General features: G+C 53.1%; 1 protein-coding gene across 1 annotated transcript in view; it reads left to right on the forward strand.

The window, feature by feature from the left end:
* Positions 1 to 4,864: 4,864 nt before the first annotated feature.
* MACROD1 (mono-ADP ribosylhydrolase 1) overlaps positions 4,865 to 19,706 on the forward strand; it is a 175,459-nt gene continuing 160,617 nt past the window's right edge. Inside the window, exons 1-2 of the mRNA XM_023186595.2 lie at positions 4,865 to 5,307; positions 19,117 to 19,218. Coding sequence (XP_023042363.1) covers positions 5,010 to 5,307; positions 19,117 to 19,218 — 400 coding nt within the window. The 5' untranslated portion in view covers positions 4,865 to 5,009. The remainder of the gene's footprint in view (positions 5,308 to 19,116; positions 19,219 to 19,706) is intronic.

Raw genomic sequence — 19,706 nt, forward strand, 5'->3', positions numbered from 1 at the left:
AAAAAAAAAAAAAAAAAAAAAAAAAAAAAGAAAAATTAACTGGGTGTGGTGACACACACCTATAGTCCCAGCTGCTCAGGAGGCTATGGGTGGAGGATTGCTTGAGCCCAGGAGGTCAAAGCTGCGGTGAGCCATGATTGCTCCAGACCCTGTAGACGTTGTCCCTGAGAAAAGGAAAAACAAAAAGAGGTACTTAAATGCTAAGAAAAAAAAAAAAAAAAAAACCTTGTAAGTCTCTTCTGCTGGGAATTTGAGGTGTTTGAGAGGATCAGCTACTTTAACTCTGTAAAATATAGTTTAAAATCTATTAGAGGATTTAATTACTTAAGTTTGTAATTGGCATTCATTTTTAGAAGAATTTAATCTGTTGAACTTATAAGTTAATTAAATATTTATCAAAGTGAACATAATTGTTCTTTTATAAAAATAATTAGTAGGCTTATACATAGAAAACTAGATTTATGAATTGCTCTTGGATGTTTAAGAAAAACTAGTTTTTAAAATTTATATGTTTAATAAATACAGTATTAATTTAAACACAAGCAGCAGTAGGTAGCTTTTCTTTGCACAAAACCCCCTCTCCAACATTAAAAATCCTCAACTGACAACGCCCTATGCCACAGCCTCAGTGGAAGATTCAGCATTCCACAGACTTCCACACCTCTGCTTCTATGGGTCCCTCTGCCTGGAACGCCCCCAACACATACACACCACACCTTCCATACCTGGCAAAATTTTACTTTTTCCAAAAGATCCAGCTCAAATTCTATGAAGATATCCTCCCTCACCAATGTTCAGAATCCTGCTGCCTGCCCAGGACCACTTGTGCACGTGACCCAGGCCTCCAGTAGACCACGGAGAGGTGTTAGCGGGAAACTTCACTATCACAGAGCTGAATCCCAGGAAAAAGAAACAGTAGCACTGGTACGCAATGGGCGTCCAGGGTGCTTCAATAGCCTGGCAGTATAGGACACGGGTTTTGGAGATTTCTGAGCAGGTGAATAACATGACATAAATGTTTTTTTATAAATACATGTTTGTTGGCTGGGCACGGTGGCTCACGCCTGTAATCCCAGCACTTTGGGAGGCCGAGGTGGGTGAATCATCTGAGGTCAGGAGCTCGAAACCAGCGTGACCAATATAGTAAAACCTTCTCTACCAGAAATATAAAAATTAGCGGGGCATGGTGGCACATGCCTGTAATCCCAGATACTTGGGAGGTTGCTCCTTGAACCTGGGGGAAAGAGGTTGCAGTGAGCTGAGATCATGCCATTGCACTCCAGCCTGGGCGACAGAGCCAGACTCCATCTCTAAATAAATAAATACATGTTATTTATTTATTTATATTTAGAGACAAGGTCTCACTATGTTGCCCAGGCTGACCTCCAGCTCCTGGCCTCGAGTGATGATCTTGTTTCAGTTTCCCAAGTAATTGGGACTGCAGGTGTGACCCACTACACCTGCCTTATTTTTTTTTTTTTTGAGAGGGAGTCTCACTCTGTCACCCAGGCTGGAGTGCAGTGGCACGATCTCAGCTCACTGCAACCTCTGCCTCTCAGGTTCAAGCAATTCTCCTGCCTCAGCCTCCTGAGTAGCTGGGACTACAGATATGTGCCACCATGCCCAACTAATTTTTTTTTGTTTTGTTTCGTATTTTTAGTAGAGACGGGGTTTCGCTAGGTTGGCCAGGCTGGTCTCGAACTCCTGACTTCAGCTGTTCTACCCGCCTCAGCCTCCTAAAGTGCTGGGATTACAGGTGTGAGCCACTGCACCCGGCCTGAGCACCAAGACTTTCTTATGACTGGGGACCCTGCCTCTACCTCATCATCCTCCCTAGATATTGCCAGGAAGGTTGCACAGGGCAGAATAATGGCTCTCTAAAAATTCCATATCCTAAATCCTACAGCCTGTAAATATGTTACATTTCACGGCAAAGGGGAATGAAGGTTGCAAATCAGCTAAGTAGAGAAATTGACACTGATTGTCTAGGTGGGCTCCATGTAATCACAAGGGTCCCTGAAGATGGAAGAGAAAGGCAGAAGGAGAGTGTCAGAGGGAAATGCCACTACAGAAGAATGCTCAGATGCAACCGCGCTGGCTTTGAACATGGAGGAAGAGGTCTTAAGTCAAAGAATGTGAGTGGTCTCTGGGAATCAGAAAAGGCAATGATATAGGCTCTCTGCTAGGGCTTCCAGAAAGGAACATGGCCCCATGTTCCCCTTGATTTTAGCCCAGTGATACCCACATCATACTTCTGTCCTACAGAACTTTAAGATACTACATGTGTGTCGTTGAAGCCAGTGAATTTGCGGTAATGGTACAGCAGCAATGGAGAAGTAATATACTACATCACCCACACGCCACATTTCACCCATCAGTGACATCTGCATAACCACTTTCCAGACCACAGATGGGAACCAAACAGACCTGGACCCAAGTTGGGGCTGGGATCCTGACTGTTCTGACCTTGGGCCAGTCATCTCTCTGCCTGGAGGTGGTGAGAGCTGAGGATATAACGGGCTAATGGAGGTAGTGGGAATGGACATAGAGGGCTTAGCTCAGTATAGCCGGGACTTCGTGCATGTAGGTGTCGGCTGTCCTGGTTGCAGTCAGCAAGGTCCTTCTTTTACTCTGAGTTACTGGAGGGGCCACAACTGGTGAGGTGACCTGGAGCCTGACTCCTACATCCTGAACCATGTCTTGCTAATGTTTTCAGGAGAGGGTGCAGGCCTTGCTGGTGGTCCTGGAATGCTGGGGGCCGTGGGCTCTTCCTTCCTGGCCTCTGGCCTCCCCTTTGCCCTCACTCCCAGGACTGATGACTGCCTACCCAGGTGCTGGCAAGTCTATGCTGATCCTGTCTTGGATGGATTTAATGTCTGAAGTCCAAGGCTGAGCCCATGTTACCATCCCAGTGGTTCCATCTGCATCCATGGCAGGTCAGGGATCCTCCTACGGCCATCCAGGGTTATTGCCACACTCAGAGCCAGAGGCCTGGAGCACAGGAGCAGGTTTGCAACCAGCCAGACTCTCTTATTCCTAGCTGACAGCTCAAGAAGCTTGAGTCTCAAGAGGCTAGGGTACCCCAGGGTAGCAACACTAGTACTAGAACCTTCTCAGAAACCCTGGCTTGTTCCTCCCTGGTATTAAAATATATTCATTATTATTATTATTATTATTATTATTATTTTTTTTTTTTTGAGGCGGAGTCTGGCTCTGTCGCCCAGACTGGAGTGCAGTGGCCAGATCTCAGCTCACTGCAAGCTCTGCCTCCCGGGTTTACGCCATTCTCCTGCCTCAGCCTTCCGAGTAGCTGGGACTACAGGCGCCTGCCACCTCGCCCGGCTAGTTTTTTGTATTTTTTAGTAGAGACGGGGTTTCACCGTGTTAGCCAGGATGGTCTCGATCTCCTGACCTCGTGATCCGCCCGTCTCGGCCTCCCAAAGTGCTGGGATTACAGGCTTGAGCCACCGCGCCCGGCCATATTCATTATTATTATTACTTTTGAGATAGGGTCTCACTGTGTTGTCCAGGCTGTAGTGTAGTGGTGCCATCATAGCTTTCTGCAGCCTTGAACCCTTGGGCTCAAGTGTTTGCCTGCCACAGCCTCCAGAGTAGCTGGGACTAGAGGTGAGTGTCTACAACCATACCAGGGTAATTTTTTTGTGTGGGGGCGGGTAGAGATGGGGGGGGTCTCACTGTATTGCCCAGGCTGGTCTTGAACTCCTGGCCTCTGATAATCCTCTTGCCTCAGCCTCCCAAAGTGCTGGGATTACAGGTGTGAGGCACCTATTCATTATTAGATTCATTATATTATTATAATAGCCCAGCCTGTATTCATTATATTTATCATAAAGTAATATTAATAGTACATAAAAATATATAAAAGTACTTAAAAATCCATCCTTGTGTTTTTTTTTTTTTTTTTGAGACAGAGCCTCATTCTGTCACCCAGGCTGGAGTGCAATGGTGCCATCTTGGCTCACCACAACCTCCACCTTCCGAGTTCAGGTGATTCTCCTGCCTCAGCCTCCCGAGGCAGGTAATATATTTTAATTACAGGCACGCACCACTACACCTGGATAATTTTTGTATTTTTAGTAGAGATGGGGTTTCGCCATGTTGGCCAAGCTGTCCTTGAACTCCTGACCTCGTGATCCACCCGCCTTAGCCTCCCCAAAGTGCTGGGATTACAGGCATGAGCCACCGCGCCCAGCCGGTTTTTGTAAAAAGAAAAGAAAAAAGAAAACATCACCCCAATCCTTCCACCCTGGAACGCCACTTGAAGCCCAAGTTTCCTGCCTCCAAATGCCACTATTTCCACCCAGCTGTTCTAGATTCTGCTCCAGCTGAGCCTTGGCCCCGAGGCTGTTAGGAGGCAGAGGCTCTGGGGAGAAGTCCCCAAACCGGATTTACCCGTTAGTCGCAACTGTCCCTAGGAGGGCGGGCTGGGGTGTGGAGGCAGTGCCCTGCTGACCCTTGGGGAGATGAGCCCGGGTCGCCCAGGCTGCAAAACGCTCGGCACCGCGGAAGCCGCGCCAGGCTCTCCCAGCTCGGTACGCAGCGGCCGGAGCGCCTGCTTCCCTGCAGAGCAGAGCGGCAGAGGGGCCCGGGGCTGCGTGGAAGGTCCGGGGGCTTCGGCCCGTGCCGGGGAAGCCGAGGCGCAGCCAACCAGAAAGCTAGAGGCTGCCGAGGCCACGCGGAGTGGAGGCACCTGGCGGCCACTGGAGAAGTGGGAGGGGCTCGGGCGTGGCTCCACCCGCGATACTGGGAGCCCGGGCGGGCGCGCACGTGTGTATACGGGTGCGTGGGCCCATCCGGCGGCCCGGACTACAAGTTCCAGGGTGCCCAGCGGCGCTCCCGGGTTTTCTGGCTGCGCCGCCCGCTGCCTCCGAGCAAGTCGCCGCTGGCTGGCAGTCGCCACCCGGTCCCAGAGTAAATAAGGGAGAGACACTCCCGAGCGCCGTAAATAGAGTCCAAGTGGGCGGAGAGCCGTCCCGCGCCGCCCGCTCATGTCTCTGCAGAGCCGACTGTCCGGCCGCCTGGTACAGCTGCGCGCGGCGGGGCAGCTGCTGGTTCCCCCGCGCCCCCGGCCCAGCCACTTGGCGGGTGCCACGCGGACCCGCAGCAGCACGTGCTGTCCCCCAGCGTTCCTGGGCGTGTTCGGCCGCAGCGCCCGGACTTCGGCGGGAGTTGGGGCGTGGGGGGCGGCGGCGGTGGGGCGGACAGCCGGGGTGCGCACTTGGGCCCCCCTGGCCATGGCGGCGAAGGTGGACCTGAGCACCTCCACCGACTGGAAGGAGGCGAAATGTAAGTGTAAGCACGAGGGGGCGCGAGGGAGAGGGCGGGCTCATGTGGGGCTTCCCGGCTGGGCAGCCCCCATCAAGCGAGCAGCCCCTTCCACCCGAGAGACCTGGGGAAGTTGAGGCCTCATCTGCCCTGGAACGGACCTCTCCTCCCCATTCACAGCCACCCCCGCCCCCTGTGTGTTCCCAGCCCCACAGAACAATTCACTCCAGACCGGGTCCAAGTGTCCACGCAGGGGGCAGCGTGAGGAAGGCGACTTCCTTACCCCTCTGGAATGGGTCACAGGGCACCCCAGAGATTGTGCAGGACCTACCACCTTCCTCCGCTGTGCAGGAGGAAAATTGAGGCCGAGTGTTGCAGCTGGTTTCCCCAAGGTCACTCAGGGAGCTGGTGGCAAAGTGGAGGTTATGATCCCGGACTCTCCAAACTTTGCACAGTGTGGTTCTCAAGTGCTGGGGAATGAGCTGAGGGAACAGCTCCGGGGCTGGCGTCCCACCTGGTGGAGCATGTAACCCCACAGAGTGACTTCCCTGGGCTGGCCTGTCCTGCCTCCACCCCACCCCAAGCCCGCACTCTGATGCCTTTCTGGGCACGTGGTATGGTGCCCTTTTCCCCTTCTCGCTGGCCTCTGGCCACTTGTTAGCAGTTTGCTCATGCCAGGAACAGAGGTTAGACGAGCAGGTCAGGGCAGAGGTGGGGTCTTGTGCCTGTGACAATTGATGACACCCCCCAAGAATCACACCACTTCCTCTTTCTCCTGGAGGGGGCATGAGTCCAGGGCCTGGGAAGGGAGAGAACCCAAGCTGCTGCTACTGAGCCCCAAATAGCTCTGCCGGGCACCCAGCTGTCCCTGCCTTTCAGGGTCTGCCTCCTGGGATCCTGTGACTCTTCCCAGCTGGATCCCCTTCCAAAAGTGCAGGGAAGTGGCTCATTGGCTGGGCCTCTGTGGTGGAGTAGGTATGGCCTCTGGGCTGGGCGGACAGGATGGAGGGTCCTGCAGTGTTAGGGGTGAAGAGAAGATGGCTTTCTCGGGACCAGAGGTGGAAATCAAAATGATTTACTCCTGACATGAATTGCGTGGCCTGGGCCAGGATCTAAAAGTGACGGCAGAAAGCACCGACTTTAGTCTGTGAGCCATTGGAGAACTTGTCAGGGACTTGACCCTTGCCCCAGAACAGCAGGAGGAGTTGGGGGCTGGCAGAGACCCCTGGAGGGGGAGCCACTGTCCCCACAGAGACCCTGCTCCCCTGAGCACTCTCTCAGAGAACAACTCAGGAGGTTGGGAAAGAGCTAGGGAGACAAGGCGCCCAGGCACCTGCTTGAGGGCTGCCGCTCTTTCCAGGATCCAGCCCCCACAACCCTACTCCTTGGTGCCAAGAAAGCAGCCAGACCTTGTGATTGGGCTGGGCTTCCCGGGCTGCTGTGCTGTCGCTGGGGTCTCCCTCTTTGCTTCGAGCTGGGATTTCCAATCATGCAGTGAACGTTTATTGAACGCCCTCTAGGTGGCCAGGCTGAGGACTCAGACGTGTGTCAGATAGGCAAGGGCCCTGCCCTCATGGAGCTTGTAATCTGGTGTGAAGATTACAAAGCATCTATTGTAAAGAATGTGTTCTAGCAGCTGAGACAAGGCCTGGTAACCTCAGTGCTGTGAAGACACCATAGCAGATGGGGCCACCTGAGCTGGGGAGATCAGAGGAGGCATCTCGGGGTGGTGGCCTGAGAAGAGGCATCCAGCTGGGGAATGATATTCCAGACCCGTTTTTGAGTGACAGTGGGCCAGGCCCAAGGAGTGGGACCGGTCTGGGGGCTCTGCCTGCTACTAAAGCCAGTTAGAGGGATGCTTTTAGGGGTGAGACGTGGAGATCCCTCAATAGTTATCTATTGCTGTGTAACAAAGTAACCCGAACCTTAGTGGCTTAAAACAGCAAACCTGCATTCTCTCCATCTCTGAGGGTCAGGAAACAGAGAGACGCTTAGCTGGGTGGTTCTAGCTCAGGGTCTCCCTCCCCTGAGGCCGGGTGGGACTTCGTTAGGGTCGGAGGATTCACTTTGGGGCCTCTCCACGGGGCTGCTTGAGTGTCTTATGGGATAGATGTCCTAAGCCTTTTCCCCCAGAGCATGTGCTCCATGAGAGGGATCGTGAGGAGACCCCGATGGAGCCACAGTGCTTTCTTTGTGACCTCGTCTTCAGAGTCTCTCCCGCTTTATTCTAGGGGTTAGAATTGAGTCAGGGAGTCTGGCTATACTCTGGGAGAGGGGAATTAGCCTCTACTTCTTGAAAGAAAGAATCTTAAATAATTTGCAGGTGTGTTTTTATTTTCTTAAAAAATTTTTTTTTGAGACAGAGTTTCGCTCTTTTTGCCCAGGGTGGAGTACAGTGGTGTGATGTCACTGCAACCTCCACCTCCTGGGTTCAAGTGAGTCTCCTGCCTCAGCCTCCTGAGTAGCTGGGATTAGAGGCACCCGCCAGCATACCTAGCTAATTTTTGTTGTTGTTGTTGTTTTATTTGTTTGTTTGTTTTGAGATGAAGACTCGTTTTGTTGCCCAGGTTGGAGTGCAGTGGTGCGATCTCAGCTCGCTGCAACCTCTGCCTCTGGGGTTCAAGCGATTCTGCTGCCTCAGCCTCCCCAGTAGCTGGGATTACAGGCGTGTGCCATCATGCCTGGCTAATTTTTTTGTATTTTTAGTAGAGATGGGATTTCACTGTGTTAGCAAGGATGGTCTCAATCTCTGGACCTCATGATCTGCTCGCCTAGCCTCTCAAAGTGCTGGGGTTACAGGCGTGAGCCATTGCACCTGGCCAATTTTCTTAAATTTCTTTTTAAATTTTTTTTTTTTTTGAGATGAAGCCTCACTCTGTCGCCCAGGCTGGAGTGCAGTGGTGCGATCTCGGCTCACTGCAAGCTCCGCCTCCCGGGTTCACACCATTCTCCTGCCTCAGCCTCCCGAGTAGCTGGGACTACAGGTGCCCACCACCACACCCGGCTAATTTTTTGTATTTTTTAGTAGAGATGGGGGTTTCACCATGTTAGCCAGGATGGTCTCGATCTCCTGACCTCGTGATCCGCCTGCCTCGGCCTCCCAAAGTGCTGGGATTACAGGCGTGAGCCACCGTGCCCGGCCAAAATTTTTTTAATTAATTCAATTTTTTTAGTGAGACAGGGTCTCACTCTGTTGCTCAGGCTGAAGTGCAATGGTGTAAAATCATAGCTCACTACACCCTTAAACTCCTGGGCTCAGCGGTCCTCCTGCCTCAGCCACCTGAGTAGTTGGAACTATAGGCGCACATCACCTTGTGCAATTAATTTTTTTTTCTTTTGAGACAAGGTCTGTTGCCCAGGCTGGAGTGCAGTTGTGAGATCTCAGCTCACTGCATCCTCAACCTCCTGGGCTCAAGCGATCCTCCCACCTCAGTCTCCCGAGTAGCTGGAACTACAGGCATATGCCACCACGCCCGGCTAATTTTTTGTATTTTTTTGTAGAGACAGAGTTTTGACATGTTGCCCAGGCTGGTCTCAAACTCCTAAGCTCAAGCAGTCTACCCACCTCAGCCTCCCAAAGTGCTGAGATTACAGGTGTGAGCCACTGGCAGCTAATGTTTTAAAAACTTTGTTGTAGAGACTGGGTCTCACCATGTTGCCCAGGCTGGTCTCGAACTCCTGGCCTCAAGTGATCCGCCCACCTCAGCCTCCCAAAATGCTGGGATTACAGGTGTGAGCCACTGTGCCTGGACAAGTATATTTTTTAAGCCATCATATTATGGGAGATCTGGGGGGCTGCCTCAGCTGGACTCTGCCTCTGATTAGGGTCTGAGCCGTGGCCCTTGAAGACCCCTACACTTTTCATGGTTACGTTCTAATCACACTTTCAGCCAAGTTACATTTGACAGCCAAGCGCCGCAAGTGTAGAGATCTTCAGTGCACAGAATGTGCAACTGTGCAGCCACTACGTGGGTCAAAAGGTAGAGCATTGCCATCACCCCAGAAGTCACCTCTTTTCACTTGGTACCGTCTGGAGCTAATCACTCTTGTGATATCTGTTCATTTTGTCTCTTTTTGAAGTCCAGCCCCTTTTACTCAATATCCGGCTAGTTCGTCCATGTTATTGGATGTGGCAATGATTCGCTCTTTTTTATTGCTGTATAGTGTTCCAGCATGTGAATGTACCACAGCTTGTTTCCCACTGTTTTGTTGTTTTGTTTGGTTTTGTTTCTTTGAGATGTAGTCTTGCTCTGTTGCCCAGGCTGGAGTGTAGTGGCGTGATCCCAGCTCACTGCAACCCCTCTGCTTCCTGGATTCAAGCGATTCTCCTGCCATGTTGTCCAGGTTGGTCTCAAAATCATGACCTCAGGTGATCTACCTGCCTCGGCCTCCCAAAGTGCTGAGATTACAACCATGAGCCACCATATCCGGCCCCCACTTTTGTTGATAGGCATTTGGGTTTCTTGTGAATAAAGCTGCGCTATACTTTTTTTTTTTGTGTGAGGCAAGATCTCATTCTGTTGCCCAGGCTGAAGAGCAGTGGTGCAATCACAGCTCACTGCAGCTTGCAACTCCTGGGCTCAAACCATCCTCCCACCTCAGCCTCCTGAGTAGCTGGGACTATAGGCATGTTCTACCACGCCTGGCTAATGTTTTTAAAAATGTTTTGCAGAGACAGGGTCTCATTGTTATCCCAGGCTGGTCTTGAACTCCTGGGCTCAAGTGATCCTCCCACCTCTGCCTGCAAATGTGCTAAGCACTGAGATTACAGATGTGTGCCGCTGTGTCTGCTTCCTGAATATTGTCTCCATGTCTTTGATGGACATGTGCTCTCATTTCAGGGCTGTAGTTAGATAGGCCTCCAAATACTTGTCTGCCTGAGAGGATCCTCTCTCAAAGCCTGGCACACAGTAACCAAACTCACAAGAGACTGACGTATAGGTCAGAAGGCATAATGTGCAGTTCGTGGTGGGGAAATATAATGGCAGTGTGTCTGAAAACTCAGGTGTGCCTGGGCAGAACCTCCTGTCCCTATGGGAAAGCCTCATGGAAGCCAAATTGTATTCTTAGGATTGCTCAGAGCATGTATTCTCATCCAGGGCTGGTTGAGTGATTTTGGAAGCCTTGCCCTGGGCAAGGTAGGCAAGCTTCCCTGCTTGAGAAGGGTCAGTTCCCCCACAAGGATCCCCTTCCCCGGGCATTTGCTCGGTATTTCCATCTATATGCAGTGCTGAGTGCCTGCTCTGGACCCATGTAAGGATGCCCAGCCCGCGGCCCGGCTTGTCCTCCAAGCTGATGACCAAATTCAGCTTCCCCCTGGACACTCCTTTTCTTTACCTCGAAGCTGATGCTTATTTCCATGGGCCCATTCTCCCTCCGGGTATGTACATACCTTCAGGCTGCATCTTCCTGGCTGGGAGACTTTCAGTCTTTTGGGGAGACTTCAGCAGTGTCTGATTTTACTAGCCAGGGGTTACTTTTTCTAATATATATATATATATATATATATATTATTTATTTATTTATTTATTTATTTATTTATTTTTTGAGACCGAGTTTCACTCTTGTTGCTCAGGCTGGAGTACAATGGCGCGATCTCGGCTCCACCTCCCAGGTTCAGGCGATTCTCTTGCCTCAGCCTCCCAAGTAGCTGGGATTACAGGCATGCGCCACCATGCCTGGCTAATTTTGTATTTTCGGTAGAGACGGGGTTTCTCCATGTTGGTCAGGTTGGTCTTGAACTCCTGATCTCAGGTGATCCTTGCCTGCCTCGACCTCCCAAAGTGCTGGGATTACAGGAGTGAGCCACCGCTCCTGGCCTGTTTATTTATTTATTTATTTGAGATGGTCTCACTTTGTTGCCCAGGCTGGAGTGCAGTGATGGTATCTTGGCTCACTGCAGCCTCTGCCACCCAGACTCCAGCAATCCTCCCACCTCAGCCTCCCAAGTAGCTGGAATTACAGGTATGTGCCACCACACCCGGCTAATTCTTGTATTATTATTATTTTTTTCTGAGATGGGAGTCTCACCGTGTTGCCTAGGCTGGAGTACAGTGGTGTGATCTCGGCTCACTGCAACCTCCGCCTCCCGGGTTCAAGCGATTCTCCTGCCTCAGCCTTCTGAGTAGCTGGGATTATAGGCCTGTGCCACCACACCGGCTAATTTTTGTATTTTTAGTAGAGACAGAGTTTCACCATGTTGGTCAGGCTGGTCTCGAACTCCTGACCTCTTGATCCGCCTGCCTCAGCCTCCCAAAGTGCTGGGATTACAGGCGTGAGCCACTGCACCCGGCCTAATTTTTCTATTTTTTGTAGAGACAGGGTTTTGCCAAGTTGGCCAGGCTGGTCTTGAACTCATGAACTCAAGCAATCCACCCACCTCAGCCTCCCAAAGTGCTGGGATTACAGGCGTGAGTCACTGCACCCGCCCTACTTTCTCTAATTTGATACCCTCAGTTTTGAGGCACTTCGTTATCCCCCTGGGAGTGCCTTTTCATCAGAAGATCGTGGAAACACCCTCCCTGGAAAGGCAGTTGAGCATGAGGGACTTAAGGTTAGGCCCTTGTCGGTATCTGGTGCTGTGTCATCACAGGAGGGGCCTGGCTTTGGCTCCTTATTCCAACAACCCTTGCAGGCAGAGCTGTGAGCCACAAAGAGCAGGGACATTGTTGTCGTCAGACCTGGGGACGTGCTGCTGCTTCCTCGCTCTCCAAGCCTCAGTTTCCTCATCTATAAAATGGGACCAGTGGCACCTGCTTGGAGGTTGTGCTGGGATCACATCAGAAACCACTTTGGGCCAGGCATGGTGGCTGACACCTGTAATCCCAGCACTTCAGGGGCCAAGATGGGAGGTTTGCTAGAGTCCAGGAGTTCGAGACCAGCCTGGGCAACATACCAAGACCTTATCTCTCCTAAAAATAAAATAAAATAAAGAAAAGGAAAGAAACCATTTTATATACCATGGCCCAGAATGGGTCCCAGCGGCCCCCCTTCCTTGTCACCCCTTAGACCCTCAGGTCTGTCTCCTGTCTGCTGCGTGCTGGCCATGGTGACACCGGGCTCTTGTAGGCTTGTCTCTTGTGCTGGGGCCCTGAGCCTGCACAGCCTAAGCCATCCTCTCCTTGGTGACTCAAGGTAGGGCTGCTACACTCCAGCCTCACACCACACTGTGCAGAAGCCAGGGTTAATTTCAGCCCCCGTGGGATTTCATCCAGAGTGGAGGGCTTATCTGATTTGAATGCAGCACTGGCAAATTTTCCACGTACCCCTGGGAGTCGGGGGACTTCTCCCACCTGTCTCCTGGGGACGCAGCCTTGCCAGTGCCCTGGTGTGGGCGGAGACAAGGGGGCAAGGGAGAGGAGAGAGGCTCCAAGGTGCCGTGTGCTCTGTCTCCCTTTGCTCGAGCTGTGGGCTCTGACAAGACCCTGTTCTTGCAGGCCGGTGAGCACAGGTGATTAATGCCCCTGCCACCGAGTCTAAATGCTGCTGCATTCTGGGAGCCCAGCCTTTATCAGCCCTGCCCACCTGGCATTCTCTCTGAGAGGAGCTCTGCCTTGGCGCCCCAGCCTGCCCTCACCTCTCTGAACATCATCTTGAAAAGTGCCATAAAGACACTTCTTAAAACACATCATTGAATTCCCGTTGGCCTGCTGCACTTTATGGTTCTGGTGGAGCCTGCTTCCTCCTGCTCGGCTTTCGTGCCTGGGAGCCGCTGGAAGCTTCGCCCGGGGTCACGCCTCTCCATCAAAATTTACTGCGGACATCTTTTTACAACACGTGTCTCACTGAGCTGTGAAATACTCTCACCTCTTCAAAAATGAAAGAAAATGAAAATGCATGTTTTACATCTTTTATAAAAAATAAAATAAAACTCACTTGTGCTTTAAGTCTGCATTTGTCCTTCTTACAGGAGGAGGTGGGAAATGTTAGAAATTCATGGGCAAGGCCGGGCGCGGTGGCTCATGCCTGTAATCCCAGCACTTTCCGAGGGTGAAGCGGGTGGATCATCTGAGGTCAGGAGTTCAAGACCAGCCTGGGCAACATGGTGAAACCCCGTCTCTACTAAATATACAAAAAATTAGCTGGGCGTGGTGGTGCATGCCTGTAATCCTAGCTACTCAGGAGGTTGAGGCTTGAGAATCGCTTGAACCCAGGAGGCGGAGGTTGCAGTGAGCCTCAGTCGCACAACTGCACTCCAGCCTGGGTGAGAGAGTGAGACTCTGTCTCAAAAAAATAAAAACACAGAAATGCGCTTGGCACAGAAAAGCCGGGGCACGTTCCCAGCTTAAGGCCCCTGTTTCTTCTCCGGGGGAATGAAGAGGGGTCCGGTGGGCAAGGACTGCCGACAGAGGACATGGAGGTGAGACGCCAAATGGGCGCGCTTGGCCTTTTCTTTCCCCATAAATCAGAAACCAGTGCAGTGTGTAGCTCTTTGGGGATCAGCCAGGCCACAGCCTTGTTCTGGTGGTGAGGAGAGACATGCGTCTGGCATGCTGGCCTTCTGAGGTATGCACTTGGGCTCCATAGACTAGAAGGGACAGGCTGACAGATGTCCTCAAGGTCGGCACCCAGCCGGCTGGTGGCAGAGCCAGCACGCTGTCTCTGGGAAGTGGAGCCATCCTGTGGGCTTTGCTGGAGAGAAGGGGCTGTGTGGGCTATGGGTCACTCAGACCAGGCCACCATGCTTAGGGAGGACAGTGTGGGAGGAAGCCCAGGTTCCTCTCACTTGTGTGTGACCGGGGGCAGGTCACTGTGCCTCTTCTCTAGAACATGGTGGTAGCATCTGCCAGATGATATCTGCTAGGGCACCTGAGGTGTCTCTGGTCACCCTGGTCTAGTACCATGGGATGCCTAGGGCCTGCCCAGCCAGAGACACTTCAGCAAGGCCTCTGGGGTCCATCTGGGTCCTAGCCCACCAGTCCGCCAGCATCACGGTGGGTTACCTGACTTTCTGGCCACAGGCCCAGGCGTCTGGGAGTGCCCACACAGTGGCATGCCAAGCCTCGCAGTGGGGAGGTCACAGTTACACAAGGTGACAAATATGGGCACTCAAATTATTTATTTAGAGACAAGGTCTCACTCTGTTGCCCAGTCTGGAGTGCAGTGGCACAATCACAGCTCACTGCAGGCTTGACCTCCCAGACTGAAGCCATCCTCCCACCTCAGCCTCCCGGGCAGTGGGGACCACAGACACCCGTCCACCACGCTCAGCTGATTTTTTTTTTTTTTGAGATGGAGTTTTGTTCTTGTTGCCCAGGCTGGAATGCAATGGTGTGATCTCAGCTTACCGCAACCTCTGCCTCCCAGGTTCAAGCGATTCTCCTGCCTCAGCCTCCTGAGTAGCTGGGATTACAGGCATGTGCCACCATGCCCGGCTAATTTTGTGTTTTTAGTAGAGACGGGGTTTCACCATGTTGGCCAGGCTGGTCTCAAACTCCAGACATCAGGTGATCCGCCTGCCTCGGCCTCCCAAAGTGCTGGGATTACAGGTGTGAGCCACCATGCCAGGCCACTCAGCTGATTTTTTTTTGTATTTTTTGGTAGAGATGGGGTTTCTCCATGTTGTCCAGGCTGGTCTCGAACTCCTGGGCTCAAGCGATTGGCCTGGCTTGGCCTCCCCAAGTGCTGGGGACCTAAATACTTAGGCAAGGTCCTCTGGCCGCTGTGTTCCCAAGTTGGAAAAAAAAAGTTCTCCACAATTTTTTCCTGTTTGCTTTGTTCTCTTTGGGCCTTATTTTGCCACCAGGAAGGAGTGAATGTGCCTGGTGTGTAGACTGCACTTTGCAGTTCACAGCCACCTTCTCCTTTGACCCTCCCAGCAAGCCTGGGTGTTAGCAAAGGAAGGTCTGCCTTGTCCCTATTCTAGAGATGGAAAAACCAAGGCTCCAAACTGAGCATGGTGTTGGGAGGTCATGAGCCCAAACCTGGCGGGACCTGTAACAGAAGAAAAGGCACAGCCTGGGTCTAGGCCGGCTGCCACCAGCATCTGTCACAGCTCTCGCAGGCAGGCTCTGGGGGGGTCAGAGGCTCAGAAGAGAGTGGAGGGACAGCTCCGGAGGTTGCTCGCTTAAAGAGGGTTTTGAATCTGTGCAACTGATTAGAAGACATAGGGAGGAAAGCAGCAAGGACACGTCCTGTTCACAGGGAAGGCAGGAGGGGCCGCGGCATGGGGTGTGGTGACCTTGACCTTGTTGGGGGGAGGGACCAGACTGGGTGGACTGAAGGGAGCATGGGAGGGAGGAAGTGGAGACAGCAGAGGAGGGGGCAGCTGCAGGGGTGTGGAATGCGGGCATCGAGGGTGGGGACGGGGATTGTTTGAGGGCAGGCAGGACGGCCTGGTGGAGGGGGACCTGCAGCAGTGAGTCCTCTGGGAGGTGGGCCTGGCAGGTGGCAGCACTGACAGGAGGGACCTTCATGCCCAGTGACCTGAAGGAGGGAGGACAAGGTGCAGGCAGGTGGCGGAGGTGCCCGGCTCAGTGGGGGAGGACAGCAGCTGGAGGAAGAGTGGGGGCAGCTGGGGAGAAGGAGGAAGGGGGAGTCCACTGCCAAAGCAGCAGCTGAGTGGCCAGGCTGACAGAGCCCCCATGGGGGAGGTGAAAAATTTAGAGGCAGCCTCTGCTTGGTGGTGGGATTTCCTCCAGTGATTTACAGCCCCTGGGACCAACCAGAGAAATTGGGATCACTTCCTCCGTGAAGCTTTCCTGGCCTCCCCTCTTCTCAGTCAGGCTCCAGGACCTCACCTTGGTGAAGGTGAGGATGCTTGATAAATATTTATTAACTGACTTATTGGCATTCGAGCTGCCGATGAGAGGTGCAGAGCCCGGATGGAGTGGCCTCTCCTCCCTGGCCTGTTCTTTGCCCTCGGTAGGTGGTACTGGCTTCCAGTAGCTCAGCCCTTTGCCACGTGCCAGGCTAGCCCGGTCCACTTCCTGTGAAATGCAGGAGGTAGCTTCCCACAGCCTCATTATACAGAAGAGGCCAGCGGCGGCTTGGGAATGCTCCTTGCAGATACCAGCATCCCCTACCCCCACACAAAGAAAGGAGTCTTCAGATGGGAGCCCCTGGCCTGCTCCTCAGGTCCTGCTGGGGCCATGTGCCCAGCAGGGAGGCTGGCCTCTTGAAAAGGGGGCGCAGGGAATGGGCTGTGAGAAGCAAGGGACACTAGTGATGGACGGGCCAGCAGAGGTACCCTTGGCCCCTTAGAAGGAATGCACATGGCAGCCGGGCGTGGGGGCTCACGCCTGTAATCCCAGCACTTTGGGAGGCCAAGGTGGGCGGATCACGAGGTCAGGAGATCGAGACCATCCTGGCTAACACGGTGAAACCCCGTCTCTACTAAAAATGCAAAAAATTAGCCGGGCATGGTGGTGGGCACCTGTAGTCCCAGGTACTTGGGAGGCTGAGGCAGGAGAATGGCGTGAACCTGGGAGGAGGAGCTTGCAGTGAGATTGCGCCACTGCACTCCAGCCTGGGCAACTGAGCAAGACTCCGTCTCAAAAAAAAAAAAAAAAGAAAAAACCATCTCTACTAAAAATGCAAAAAATTAGCCGGACGTGGTGGCAGGCGCCTGTAGTCTCAGCTACTTGGGAGGCTGAGGCAGGAGAATCCCGGGAGGGGAGGTTGCAGTGAGCCGAGATCACACCCTGGACTCTAGCCTGGGCAACAGAGTGAGACTCCGTCTCAAAAAAAAAAAAAAAAAAAAGAAGGCACATGGTACACTAATGGGAAGTATCTAGTGAAAGCATTTTTTTTTTTTTTTTTTTTTTTTTTGGCAGGGTCTTGTTGTTTTGCCTAGGCTGGATACAGTGGCATGATCTCGGCTCACTGCAACCTCAGCCTCTCGGGTTCAAGCGATTCTCCTGCCTCTGCCTACCAAGTAGCTGTTATTACAGGTGCCCACAACCATGCCCAGCTATTTTTTGTAATTTTAGTAGAGACAGGGTTTCACTGTGTTGGCCAGGCTGGTCTCGAACTCCTGACCTCAGGTGATCCGCCCACCTTAGCCTCCCAAAGTGCTGGGATTACAGGCGTGAGCCACTGCGCCTGGCCATGTGAAAGCATTTTCAATCTGGTTATAGCGCTCCTGGGATGAAGTCAGTTCCCTACCTCTGTCACCCCACAAACAATTTTATTCTCCTACGACCTTTACATACTGTTCCTGCTGCCAAACACCCTTTCTGGCCCTGGCTACTTCTCACGCCTCTTCCGAGTCTCCCTTAAGCCTCCCCTGCTGCCCTGCCTGGTCAGGGTTCCAGGGAACTCCTCTGCCAGTCCCTGAGTGTCTCATAGCGCATCTCAGAATTGGAATTGTTTGACTAGAATGCCTGGAGCAGCTTCTGTCTCCCTGGCTGGGTTGTAGATTCACGAGGGCCAGGGCCAGGTCAGCCCGCTCAATGCATCTCTGGTGCTGAATGCAGGACCTACTTGTGCCCAAGCATGTTTATGGAAGAGGGGGCAGAAGTGGCTGCCAGGAAAGGTGGCTCTGGCTTGAGCAGCAGTTGAGGTTGACCGGGGTGGGCGTAGCCTTTTGTGATGACCCCAGCTTTGCATCCAGCAGGGACTCTGGACTGGGCCCCTGGCATGAGTTCTGTCATCTGATGCTCTCAGCATCCTTGGGCTCTTATCACCACTGCCAGCAGCTGTCAGATGAGGAGATGGAGGCCTGAATGGTGAAGTGACTCTGGTGGAGAAAACACCCTGCTGTGTGAGGGTGGCCTCCCAATCTCCCTAAGCATTTGTGGAGGGATCTACCTGTCCCCCTCACCGTCATGTGCATAGAAGCTTCCAGGCTGCAATCCTTCCTTTCTCACCACCTCCTCTAATTGCTCTCCCACCTCTACATACTTCTCGATGCTTTTTGGATTTCTCAATTGTAGCCTTTGCTGTTTACCGTGGGGGCTGCCCCATACTGGGAGCCTGTGGTCTAGGGAGCCAGGCAGGGCTGAGCGCCTGTGTGTGCAGGCGGCCTCGGGCCAGCAGGGGGAGCCCGCGAGCTGCGAGCCTGGCCCGGCGCGGTCGGGGCGGGCCTTTCTGAGACGGGTTCCAGGTTTCTGTGCCTGGTGCCACCCCCAAGGGAAGGCGGAGCCCATGGGACAGTGCCCAGGCAAGGAGGAGCCGGCCAGGGTAGACCCAGAGTCTGTGAGCAGGTGGGGGGTGCCTGGCTCCTCTCTCAAGTCCCTGCTGTGTGAGGGTGGCCTCCCACCCTTCCTGAGCCTCGGTTTCCTCATCTGTAAAATGGGGGTGATTCCAGCCCCATTGGTCATGCTGGGAGCCCTCAGCCGCTGCTGGGAGGATGTTGGGGACAGGTGTCAGGTCCGCTTGGTCCTGCAGCTCCTGGAGGAGGACAGCTGTCCCGCTGCCTGCATGCAGTAACAGTGAGGGCAGAACTGACTGGCTGGCGGTGGGACTGACGGATAATGTCACCGGCTGAGTGCTGCCAACCGGCTTGGCCTTAGCGTGTGGGAGGAAGCTCGGAGCTGTTCCTCAGGGGACGTCTTCACCCCTGTTCTAATCAGGGAGAAATGGGGGACCCAAAGAGATGTGGACTCTGCTGGAAAGTGGCAGAGCTGAATTCTGAACCCAGGTCTGCGATGCCTGAGCCGGTCCCTCAGCCTCCCCAGACCTCAGTTTCCCTCCCTGAACAAAGAGAGCAGGACAAGATATTCTAGGGGCCTCTGAGGCTCCCCCAGCATGCCCGCCCTGTGTGCCCAGGGAAGGATGGACAGGAAGGGCTGGTTTGCATTCTTGGATGAGGCGGAAGGGAGATGTGGGGGTGTGAGCACCTGGCCAGCTCCTCTGCCCCCACCCTGACCCTCCTTCCTGCCTCTGCAGCCTTTCTGAAGGGCCTGAGTGACAGGCAGCGGGAGGAACATTACTTCTGCAAGGACTTTGTCAGGCTGAAGAAGATCCCGACGTGGAAGGAGATGGCGAAAGGTAGGCCCTGCTCGCGGGAGGCCCTGGTGGGCAGGCTCCAGACCCGTGGCTTGGGAGAATCATGCAGACAAGAAGAGTGAGTCTAGCAGTGTGTATCGAGTACTTGCTGCAGGCAGGCGCTCTGCGTGTATCACCTCATTCAGTTATTTTGTTTTATGTTTTGAGACGGAGTTTCACTCATTTTGCCCAGGCTGGAGTGCAATGGTACGATCTTGGCTCACTGCAACCTCCGCCTCCCGGGTTCAAGTATTCTCCCGCCTCAGCCTCCCGAGTAGCTGGGATTACAGGCATGTACCACCACGTCCGGCTAATTTTGTATTTTCAGTAGAGATGGGGTTTTACCATGTTGTCAAGGCTGGTCTTGAACTCCTGACCTCAAGTGATCTGCCCGCCTCGGCCTCCCAAAGTGCTGGGATTAAAGGCGTGAGCCACCAAGCCCCGCCACCTCATTCAATTATTTATTTATTTATTTTATTTTATTTAGTTTA

This window comes from Piliocolobus tephrosceles, chromosome 13 (genome assembly GCF_002776525.5).
Source record: "Piliocolobus tephrosceles isolate RC106 chromosome 13, ASM277652v3, whole genome shotgun sequence".
Lineage (NCBI taxonomy): Eukaryota > Metazoa > Chordata > Mammalia > Primates > Cercopithecidae > Piliocolobus > Piliocolobus tephrosceles.